The 11,756-nt window shown below is 38.0% G+C and overlaps 1 protein-coding gene across 1 annotated transcript in view; it reads left to right on the top strand.

Moving 5' to 3' along the window:
* MDN1 (midasin AAA ATPase 1) overlaps positions 1-11,756 on the top strand; it is a 91,021-nt gene that overhangs the window by 236 nt on the left and 79,029 nt on the right. Inside the window, exons 2-7 of the mRNA XM_056487517.1 lie at positions 4,070-4,296; positions 5,699-5,923; positions 7,212-7,319; positions 7,399-7,591; positions 9,518-9,730; positions 10,930-11,061. Of these exons, the coding sequence (XP_056343492.1) occupies positions 4,070-4,296; positions 5,699-5,923; positions 7,212-7,319; positions 7,399-7,591; positions 9,518-9,730; positions 10,930-11,061 (1,098 nt within the window). The remainder of the gene's footprint in view (positions 1-4,069; positions 4,297-5,698; positions 5,924-7,211; positions 7,320-7,398; positions 7,592-9,517; positions 9,731-10,929; positions 11,062-11,756) is intronic.

Raw genomic sequence — 11,756 nt, 5'->3', positions numbered from 1 at the left:
GCAGCCCCGGGCGCCCGTTCTCCCTCCGTCACGGAGGGTCTCGTAGGGACCGCTGTGGAGCGGGGGCAGCGCGCCCCTCTGCCTCCGCCGTGCCGCCATCTCCGGCCGGCAGCCCCCGGCCGTCCCTGCCCCCGGGCAGCTGGCCGGAGCTGATCCCTGCTCCCTCCCTCCTTCTCTTTCCCTGGAGCCTTGCTCGCCCCTTTCGGGGATGTGCGGGCGCAGCCCGTGAGGAAAATCTTCTGTATCCTGGTATCTTTCCTATTGCGCCTCGTCCCGCAGTTAAAAATCTTCGACCTCTTCCTTGCATGTCCCCTGAGGTGACTCTGGAAGCGTGACAGCAAGAGTGGAATTTTGTTACCAAGCACTGAGATAGCAGCTAGTCCCTACCTTGATGCTATTTTGCGTGTCTTCTTTAATTACCTTAAAACAACATGTGGGATAAAAAGAGTCATGGATTTTCTTGGCTTTGCCTTAAATTTTTTTTTAATCACAGTCTCATAGCTTATGATACTGGAAACATGGTCCTATAGTCACTTTCGTGCTTAAGCTGCCTTAGCTCTGAAAAGCACACCTGCTTTCTAGGAGAGTTAAGGCCGATCTCCTATCTCTGAAATGCTTAAGGACATGTAGTAACGGGATATCGGCACATCAGATACTGTTTTATTAATATTTTTCATAATAGAGCTTTTGAAGCCCCTAAGATGTGTACACATTTTGGGGCTCAAAGTCTCTATTTCTCTTTGAGTGTCTAGGAAATATCCCAGTTGTTTGAAGATGCAAAGTTTAAAGTACCATGTTTTTTTAGAATATTGGCTTTTAACCTGAGTTGCTGTCTCAGTTATGATTGGGGAAGCCTTTTATACTGGTACTCAAGGTTCTGTGTTGGTAGGCAGATGGTTCTTTATTCTGCAAATGGCAGGATAAAAGTGAAATTGATGTGAATATATAGTCCTGAGTGGAAGCTAATTGGTGGGAAGCAGTGATGAAGAGTTGCATTTCAAGAGAGAGGAGCTGCTGAGAAATAGAAACAGGGATGATGTAGATACAAGTTGTAGTAACTAGAAGTGAGTCACCGAGATCCGAGATTGGGAAAGACAGTGTGCCCTCTCCTTTTTGGTGACTATTTGGAGATAGGCTTCAGGTTTAAAAGCCTTGCTGGGTGGAAATTCCTGAAGAGTGATTGTATAGAGGGAATCTGGAACAGCACATTATTTAACAGTGGCACATCCTTTTGGAAACTGAATTGCTGTTCCAGGCTTGGAAGCTACAGCTCTAAGATTATTTTAAGCTTATCTTGTCAGTAAACAAACTCCATTTCTAAACAGCATACCTGATTTCCTACAAGTTGCTTTGTATATAACTTAGGAAGTATACATTCTGGAATTTTAGAGCAGTCTTTGCTCTGCAGCGTTGTTATGTCTTTCTGGCAACTTATTTTTTCAACAGTATTCCACAAAGGGATGAAACTTGCCCACAACTGCTAAGCAAGGAGCAGTCTTTTGAGGTTCATAGAATAGCACAGTTCATGTGGTCATGGAAGGTTTTGTTCCCTGTTTGTGGGTATGGAATAGAATTACAGCCTTTTCTGTAAAGTGTTTTTATATACCGTGAACAGCAAATTTCTGTGCTTTTAATGAGGAAGATGGGACAAAAAGCTCTCTGAACCAGTCTTTGTTCCCCACGTCTACAAATTTAAATAATTTAAGCAAACTGTAGAAGCAATAGGTCTCCATAAACTGCTGGAATGTGCTTTTGGCTCTGAGTTACCAAAAGTCTGCCAGAAAGTCTTCCTGCATAGAATTCCAAATGTGAATTTTGTGCAAATGTATGTATTTTGGTTGCCTGTGATCATGTAATTTCAGTAAAGAAGTTAATCACTGTAAAGGTTAAAACACTCCTAGGAATGGAACTTCAATGCAAAAACACCCTTATTTGTTTCTGTCCTTAGCATCTACCACCATGCTTATATGGAAAGAGATAAAAGAACCTGATCCCTTTGGATATTTCTTCTGTTTAGTCTGTGCAACTGTCCTAAGTGGACAGATCTTGAGCGCACCATTCTTGATTTTCTTTTTTAATTTGTTGGTGGTTTATCTTGTGTCATTAGTAATAGTGTCTGTATGCATTCTGTGTTTGGAGGCACAGGCTTTTGTGATGCTTTCTTAAAGCAGCTGTTTGGAACTACATGTGCAGATTTACTATCCCAGACTTGAGCACTTTCAGATCAGCTGTCTAATGCTATTGAAAGCTATATAAGAAAGCTGGTATTTCATAAGTCCATGTTTAGTTTAAAAAAAAACCTCTGACAGTATTCTGCTTTTCCATAAAATTTTAAATTTAGGCTCTGAAATCAGATAGTCTCTTTGTAGAATGTGAATGTTACCATTTTTTAAGATTTTTTAAGAGCTTTATAGGTCCTAAGGGTACTGCACACAATGATTAAAAATACTGCTTCCTCTCAGGAAATTGCTAATGGCATGAATTTGTTGTACAGTGGATACATAAATACAGAATTTTACTGAGTCAGTCACATTATTTGTTATTTTATTGTTAACTGGCTTTATTTGATATTCAAAGCTCTGGTTAATAAATTAAGTACTCTGTTGTGCCTTGTTTGGGTAGCCAAAGATGTAATTGATTTGAAAACGCTTTTTATTTTTCCGGTGGAATATATTTCTGGGTCTTTTGAGCCATTCTGCCTTTGAACAGTTTATCAGTCATTTTGCCACTCAAAATCTGATTCCCTGTAATTCCCTGTAATTGCTCAGTTTTTAAAATTATTTTTGATGCTGCTGTGATAGATAAGAGGCAGATAAATTTGTGTAAAAGCAAATGTGTTGCCTCTAAGAAGTTGCTTCCAATTAATGTGATTGGTTTGATATTTGTAGTGTGTGTACCTCAGTTTCCCTGGCTTCTTAATGCTGTATGGGGATGAATGTCTTCAAATTCAGGAGACCGAGGAACTTGAGCAGGTTTGCACGTGGTGTAGATAGGGTGTAATCAAAGGACCACTGCACTCTTGTCACAATAAAACCATCCCATCTGTGAGACCAGGAGCAGGTCTTCCTCAGGTAACTAAAGCCTAGGAGAAGCAGGAATTGGCTGCATGTGCTGCTGAAACAAAAGACTACCTGAATTAGAGAATATTTCTTTCCTGAACAGAATAAGGGTTCACTCAGTAAGGGTGGGGAGCGTGGAGCATCCGAGTTAAGAGCAAAACAACTACAGTGCACATTCATAGTCCTGGTTTTCAAAATTACTTATGCTGCAGTATGTGTTAAACATCATGGAAGTGGAGAAATCCTTGGGTAGTAACATAAGCTCAAAGAGCAGAGAAAGACACAAGAAATGGGTTGTTCATCAGTAACAAAGTTAGGAGGGCTGGGGGAGATGTGATGTTAAGGTGTGTTGGCTTGGTTTTTTTCTTTCTTCTGGCAGATGTGAGTATGTGTTTCTTGTATTTTAAAGAACTAAATGACTATTTTTATATAACAATATAAAAATAAAAAGAATTTCAACTTCAAAACTGCAGATACAACCTGCTTCTTGTTAAAAGTATTGCTCACTGTAATTCTTGTCAGAACTATGAAAATAAGGCTGTGATCATGACTGATTGAATGCTTCCTTTTTGTAAAGAGAGAGTGAACATGAAGCAACTCAAATTCTTAAATGTTTTTTGGCTGTCATGAGATCAGGCTGTTAATATCAATGGAAATTCTAGGAAGAAAGATGTATTAGTCGTTTCAACATTTTCCCAATCTTTTTCTTAAAAAAAAAAAATTAATTACAAATTGCTTAATCTTTCAGTTGTAAAGTATGATTTAGGATTTTGATGCTACTCTGTAATTCCTGTTTAGTGTATTGTTCTGCATCTTACTCATTCTGTATTGTAATCTTTTTAATACTGAGAGCTGTGTCAATTGAGTACTTGCTTTGGGATTTTGGACTCCCTTCTGGTTTTGAACTATTTGTTCCAGTAAAATTTACTCTGGCTCCTGCATGAATAGTTCTGAAGTTAAAAGTCAAAATAATTTTCCATTTAACCTGTTTTCACTTCCTATTCCTTTAGGTTTGGACTCAGCAGGATCGTCAGTGCATCCTCAATACTTTGGCACAGTTATTGCTGGATAAAGAATGCACTGTATTGATCGGCCGTCAAGTTCGGCCCATCCTTCTGGATTTGTTGGAAAGAAATGCAGAAGCTATTAAAGCTGGTGGCCAAATCAACCATGATCGGCATGAAAGGCTGTGTGTAGCAATGAGCAAGCTGGTTGCTGACCACCCTGATGTTTTGCCGTGAGTAATGACATGTCAAAGTTTGAACTTAGGAAGTGTTACAGCCTGCCCCAGGAAGCAGGGTAGCTCAGGTTCTTGTTAAGAGATGCTTTAGGATGGATTAGAGAGAAGGATCCTTATATAAGCATACAAAGTAACACTTAAGAAAATGTATAAGGGAAAAGAAAGAAAGAGGATAAAAATAGGAAGAAAAGGGTAAGAATAGAAAGATGTCACTACCCATGGATCCAGTGGGAGACTTGGTTGTTGCAGTTTCAGTGTCATTGGTCTAAGTGATGGTTGAAGTGTTCATCCATCAGGAGGTGGGGGAAGCCCATGGAACACAAAATTTGTTGGGTTAATAAACACTCAGGTTCAGGGGGGAATGCCCAGGTACCTCCCGTGGTGGGGAGGAGTTTTACGCTATTTTCCAACACTGTGGATCATGACCAGTTCTCTGGTGGAAGTTCCTAAAAGTGGATCTGCATGCACTTCTTGGATCTTTGATTCAACTGTAATGCCAGTTATGCTCCATCAGAAGGGATGAAAACCTTCAGTGTGAATGTCCCAGTAATTCCCCCGAGGGGAGCTTTCACACCTGAGCCACTTGTGTAAGGCAGGGCATTGTCATGATAAAAAGCATTTTCCCACCTGGCAGGATTTGCTTCTTACTGGTCTTTTCCAGATGTGGCCCAAACCCCAGCTTGGAGCCCCCGTGATGGTTGCTCACCCCTTCTGCCCCTGGGCTATGACCCTGTACATTCTCAGCAAAGCACTGCTGCTTTTGCAAATGGCCAATTGTTTGAGTCATTAACCATTAACATGGCAGTTAACATGTCATCCGTGAAGTATGTGCTTGTTAGTGTTACCTGGTGAAGAGGGGTGGTGTCAGGATTTGAATTGTCTCCTACAATAACAAATGGGTTTTGAACTGAAGTAATAATTAAGTAGATACAAGTCTGAAACACTGTTTTAATTAAATCGAGTTATGAGATGCAATTTGACTTTCGTCTGTAATCTACAGAAAAGCAAAACAGCTGCCATGAAATACAAACAAACAAACCAAACCAATTCTTAATTCACAACCAAAATCTCTGAGTTTACTATTAGACGTCTAGGCCGGTAGGATATAGTTACATAAGTAGGAACCGGTATTACTTTTTCAGAAACAAGAGCAATCAAAGAGTTTTTACCAAAGGCAGTACTATTTGCCCTTGATAATTAAATAATGATTTCTGACAAGGTAGAGTGTCTGTTTTCAGCTGATTGCTGAAGTGGTTGTCTTTCCCCGTGTGGACAAAGTTAATTAAAGGCCTGAGTTATTAGTACTATCAGTTATTGTCTTAGAACCTGTGCCCTGACATTTTTATCATGTGTTTCTTCTCACATACATGTCTGTATTCCATCTCCTTCTCTCCTAAAGATTTGCTTTAAGATACTTTAAAACTGCATCACCAGTTTTCCAGAGGCTTTTCCTGGAGAGCTCAGATGCAAACACAGTCCGATACGGGCGCAGACGAATGAAGCTACGGGACCTCATGGAGGCTGCCTACAGATTTTTACAAAAGGAGCCAGCAGTTTTCCGGGACCTGTGGGACTGGAGCGCGTGTATTCCACTCCTAAGGAGTCATGACACTTTAGTCCGTTGGTAAGTTCAAACCTCCAAATCTTCTTCATGGAATTATAATTAACAATGTTCACATGCAATAGAGAGCATCTTCAAATAATACCAGAAATCCGTACCAATGGAATCTGTACTTGAACTTAACTGACCTTTTGAAAGCTGTATTGATCTATCACAAAGTGAATTTTAGGCTAGCTCTTAGTAGTGCTTAAAACTACGGTCTAGAGAATCTTTCCAAATAATTTTGGTTTGACCACGCTGGTTCTTTTTTCAGTGTAGATTTCTCAGTGGCTGTAAGACTTTCTATTTAAGCTGTGCTTTGTATTGGCTTTGTTACAGGTTTCACATGGGATTTTGGTCAGATCTTTCATGTTAGGTGTTTGCCCACAGGGCTTCAGCCTATCACATGCTCTATCTTATTTATGTCAGTGGTATTATTGACAGTAGTTTTTATTTTAGAAGAGATGTTTAGTAGTCTTCAATTCAAAACATAAATTTGGAATTGTGTTAGTAACACATGATTTAAGTAAGGTGTATAATTTAGGAAGGGCAGAACCAAGAGTGTTGTCAAATCTATCATTTATGAAGCTCTTCAAAATTACATACTTAGTGTCAGAAAAAGAGATAGGACTTGTAATTCAAATTCATTGACTAGAATTGGTTTACCTGGTGTTCAACCAATAGTCTTAAGTAAGCAAATGAGCTGACTTTTAAACATTTGTCCTGAAACAATCTTCTACCTACTCTTCCTTCCCCCATTATACTCATAGAAAACTTTATTCCTGGAAGTTAAAAACAGCATTATAATGAATGAATACTGGTTTATGATTTAAATGTTCTTTGTTGCAAGTCAGCTTTATGTAGTCACGAACTGGGAGTTGTTGGCTTTTTTAGGCACTCAGAATTGATTTAATTGCATTAAGTTTACTTTAGAAATAGCATGAAATGCAATTTTGGAGGGGAAATGGTAGGAGAAAAAAATGGGCAGCGATGACTTAATTTTCCTTGTCTCAAGTTAACCTTTATTTACTTAGGAAAGTGCATTCCGTTATTATATTTCTGCTGATAATTCAGTTCTTCAGAGAAATGTTAGCTAATTAGCGTATAAATTAAAACTGTGCCATGATAGAATTGCTTTTTCAGTTCTGAGATATTTGTCTAATCTGAAAGCATGTTAAGCATAGTGCTAAAATAATTTCTATGAATTTTCTGCACTTTTTCTAAACTTGATATTTTGTTATGCAATTGACAGTTATTGAACTACATTTCTCAAAACTGTTTTGACATGTTTTGTTCTAAATGTAATTTTTAGGTATACTTCAAACTGTCTTGCTCTGGTTACATGCATGAACGATGAGCATAAATTATCTTTCCTGAAGAAGATATTCAATCCTGAGGAGCTGATACATTTCAGACTGAAGTAAGGACTTCTAAAATCTTGAACACTATTTGTTTTTCTTGATGTCATTCAGCTGAGTTAATAAACATGTGTTTCACAGGTTGCTAGAAGAATCTCAGCTGCAGAATGTGGAACAAGCCTTGGTTTTGGCTAATCCAGACTCCTCATTTTGGCAAAAGGAGAAAGAACTGCACTATACACAAGGACATGTTGTGTCAGGCGACCTCTCTGCACATGTTGTAGCTGTCTGTGGCATTGTGCTGCCTAGACTACAGCATGTTTCTGAAGAGCAGGTAAGTGACCCATAGTTAAATCAGTACATTTTTAGGAATTTCTAAGTACAGTGAACTGACTTTATTTCCTGGTTAGATTCCTTCTGTATTGAGATATTGTGGGTAGCGTGTGTATCTTTATCTTTCTCAGTGTGTGCTGTGAATTAGTGTTGCATAATACAGGCCCCACAAAGAAACTCTGCAGTGTAGTGAAGCTGTGAAGGAGCAATAGTGCTGTTCATTTTACCTCCATGTAGCAGTTTGTATAAACATACTACAAAAGAATATTCAGCCTTACGTAGTAACTCCAGTCTGTTAGGGTGACAAGCCATAGCTGAAAAAAGCCAGGATCTGGGACAGTTGTTTTTACCTGCATTACCCCTGTAGGGTTTTTTTGTGCTGTACAGGCACCTTATATACAGCCTTTCTCCAAACATGCTCAGTTCTCTGAAAAGAAAACAAGGCTGCTGTTTAAACTCTTCCACAAGGCAGAGAAAAGGAAGTGAGCAAGAATTTACTGTCACCACTTGAGAAAGTGTAATGCGGACTATAGTTAGTGCCTTACAGTTTTGGGAAGCCCACCAAAGGCATAAACGTTTTTAAATAAACAGTATTTAACCTTTTTTCTTTTAAATTGCTGTTTAACCTGAGCTGTTCAGATCACTCTTTGTATCTACAGCCAGTATTCCTGACTGTTTTTCTCCTTTAGGTACGAGTTTTAGCTCTTAGCTGAGTATTTTTGTTTAATTTTGTAACAGTGGTCTAAAACAGGACAAAGAAATGAATTAAGACTACCAGTGTCCAGAATTGTTTGAGTAGCTAAAGAGAGGAAAGAGGATTTGCCCTCCAAATTCCTCTTCTCCCCACCTTGTTTTTCTACACACTTCTGGTTTTGAATTCACTGTTTTTAGCCTTTTGAGATTTTTTGTAGGACTGAGAGAATGGTTTGGAATTTGCGGTAGCTGGGGAAACTGTAGAGCTGTTGAAGAAGATTCTTACTCCCATGGCAGCATCACTGCTGCTGCAGCTGTGCTGAAGCCAGGCCATGCAATAAACTGAAAGAATACTCTTTATCTCCTGAGGGAGGAGAGAACTTCCTGAAAAGAATGCTTTTATTTTTTTTAATAGTAACTGATCTGGTCTACAGTGTAGTTCCAGGTACAATAGGGAAGTTCTAGTGACAGCTTAGGTCTGATGAAGACATAGGAGCAAACTGTGAGGGGAGGGAGGTTTCTCTTGTTTCCAGAGAAGTACATGAAGCTATATCTGAAAAAAGGTCAGACTTAAATACAAGACACTTCTTTCAATGCTCTGATTTCTTTCCTCTGTGCCTTTTGGCACAAAGCAGTAATTTTTGTGCCATATATAGATATGTAAGTGACTGTAAGAGTCAGAATGTTTGGAGACTATCTGTAACATTGATTAATTACTGTTCAATAAACTAAATTAATTTAATTTTGAATAAAATGCAAATGTTATCGAATTTCATTTACTGAGTTTAATGATCTTATACTTCGGCCTCTACAGAAAATAAATACATTAATTCATTTAATATTCATATTTGCATCATTTGAATGCAACTGCTCTTTGATTTGTCCTGTGATTTGCATCCATTCTGGTGACTTAATTTCACTCATATTGAAAATTGTATTTAATTGACATGAGTTATGACTGAATAGTTACTATGCCTGTACTGACAACTTAGTGTGAATTCCCCTTGAGATCAAGTTGTATGTATGTTTGTTTTTAAGGATTTCACCTATAATAGGTTTTGGATGGAATCTATTTTAGTATCTGTCAAAAAATACAACTTTTATTTTATTTGATATGCAGATCTGCAGGCCAAAATTTTTCTTGCTGTTAGACTGACTTTCCTAATTGTTCTGTGTTGTACAACTGTAAGAAAAGCAATTTCAGTGTAGTAACCCAAATTTTATGTTTGAACAGGAAAATTACACCAGCAGTTTTGTTTTGGTTGAATCTGCCTTCACAAATCTTCAAAACCTTGCTATTGCTGTTGCATATCAAACTCCTGTTTTATTAGAAGGACCAATAGGATGTGGCAAAACTTCTTTAATTGAATATTTAGCAGCTGTTACAGGAAGAGCAAAACCTCCTCATATTTTGAAAGTTCAGCTTGGAGATCAAACTGACAGTAAGGTAACTGATGGATTTGTTTTGTGTTTGGATCATCAGACATAATTTTACTTAAAGCATGGACATAATTTTCTGATAATACAATGTTTTCAGTCAAGGATCCTACAATACCCAACTCTTTAGTACTGGTCTTAATATTGATGGGAATGAATAAATAAACAAGAAAAATAACTTAATTTCCAGTAGATTTTAAATTCTTTTGCATAATTGTGCTGAACCTATATTCAAATACATTCAAATTATGTTTTATCAGAGTTTTTCTAAATGGAAAAGCTCTATTGATTTTTTTTTTTTTAATTAAAAAAATTGATTTGTTTTGGAAAAAGCAGGATTCTGATGCCAAAGGTTGTATAAACACTTTTATTTCAGTTTAAATGAGCTAATGTCTGTTTAATCTGATAGCTTTTTTGTGGTAAAGGTGAGGTAAAGTAAAATACTAAGGTTGAGGTGACATTATGAGGTGACATAATAATGATTAAGCTCTATCTGTAAATAATTTCATGTACTTCTTGTTTTGCATATAGAATTTCGGAGCTTGAGTTACCTTGTTTGCTACATTTTATTTTTAGTTTTCAAAGGTGGTCAGTATCTGCCAGAAGTTACCAGGTTTTGCTTAGCATGCATAAGCAGCTTTGCTTGCATGGAGCACCTGGTTTCACCATCTCACAACTGTATCTTCTCATATACAAGACTAATGCCATCATATTTAAGAAAAAGTGGTGAAGTTGAAGGTACAAAATATGTAGCAGTAAAATCGCAAACACAATTTTTGAAGCAATGCTTAAATATTGAAGTTAAAATTTGAAGTCAAAGCAAAGCTTTGACTGGATTTTTTCCTTTGAATAACTCCCCTTATAGTTCTATATACTACCTTAGTCAGACTTCAAAAACATAAACTAAAGTTTGGTGTGACCCTGGAAAGTTTTCTGTTGCTTTATATTGCTTGTGAAGTAGAGTGGCGCAGCTCATGAATTCACTTCCAATTACCTGGTTTGTTTTAGTTATTAAGTTTCAGTGAAAATTGCCACTGGAGGTGAGAAACTTTTCTTCTTAATTAAACAAATTGCAATGCTGGGCACAGATTGTTTAGTAAGGTGTAGGCTAGGTGTCACTTCTGTCCCAACTTTGGTCATGTGTTTGCCATCCTTTCCCCTGGGGAGGTGATGCCTAGGTCTCCTCTGTGCTCATTGTTTCTGTCACAGACGCTGCTGGGGATGTATAGATGCACAGATGTGCCAGGGGAGTTTGTGTGGCAGCCTGGCACCTTGACACAAGCTGTTACCAAAGGTCACTGGATACTTCTGGAGGACATCGATTATGCTCCTTTGGATGTGGTATGTAACTTGGTTTGCTTTAAGGTACTGATCTTAATGCCCATCATAACAGTTTTGGGAGCCTCTTCTCCAGGGCTCTGTAGCAGCATGCTGAAAATGTTACTGCTTTAGAAGGGGTTAGAAAGAATTTACCTGTCTTTTTTCACATGTTTGCAGACCTCATTAGGTTTTGTCTTTGTTACAGAGTAGTCATGACTCTCACACTGATGCTACTCAGAAAATTGGAATTGACACTGATAATGTGTCTATTTAATAATGTTTTGATTTTTGATACCAAATGTGGTCCTAAATACCACAGAATATTGTCAATATATGAGGCTAGTGCTGTTAATAAGATTTTTGTGTGTGTGTGTTGTATGTGGGGCTTTTTTCTCCTTCCACATTTTTTTTTCTGTACATTTTAACAGATTTCCTGTGTTTTTGGCTCCAGAGCAACTAGTTAGTCAGTCATCCTTGCTCTTGAAGTAATGGCTATTGGAAACAAGTAATTTGCAAGAGTGGTGTGATAGAGATGCTTTGCTGGATAGGCCTGCTGGACATTTTTCATGTCTGTTCATAAAGCATCCCTTGTGTGACTGAATTGCCTGTCAGTTTGTTTATTAGGTTCTAGGCTTCTGATACAGAAATGAAAAATTTATAGGAAAGCAAATGGATACTGCTTGTATGTACAGGCAGATCACTGCTAGGGGGTCATG

The sequence above is a fragment of the Oenanthe melanoleuca genome, chromosome 3 (assembly GCF_029582105.1).
Source record: "Oenanthe melanoleuca isolate GR-GAL-2019-014 chromosome 3, OMel1.0, whole genome shotgun sequence".
In the NCBI taxonomy this organism is placed as follows: domain Eukaryota; kingdom Metazoa; phylum Chordata; class Aves; order Passeriformes; family Muscicapidae; genus Oenanthe; species Oenanthe melanoleuca.
The sequence above is the reverse complement of the archived record's forward strand: the minus strand, read 5'-3'. Positions and strand labels throughout refer to the sequence as shown.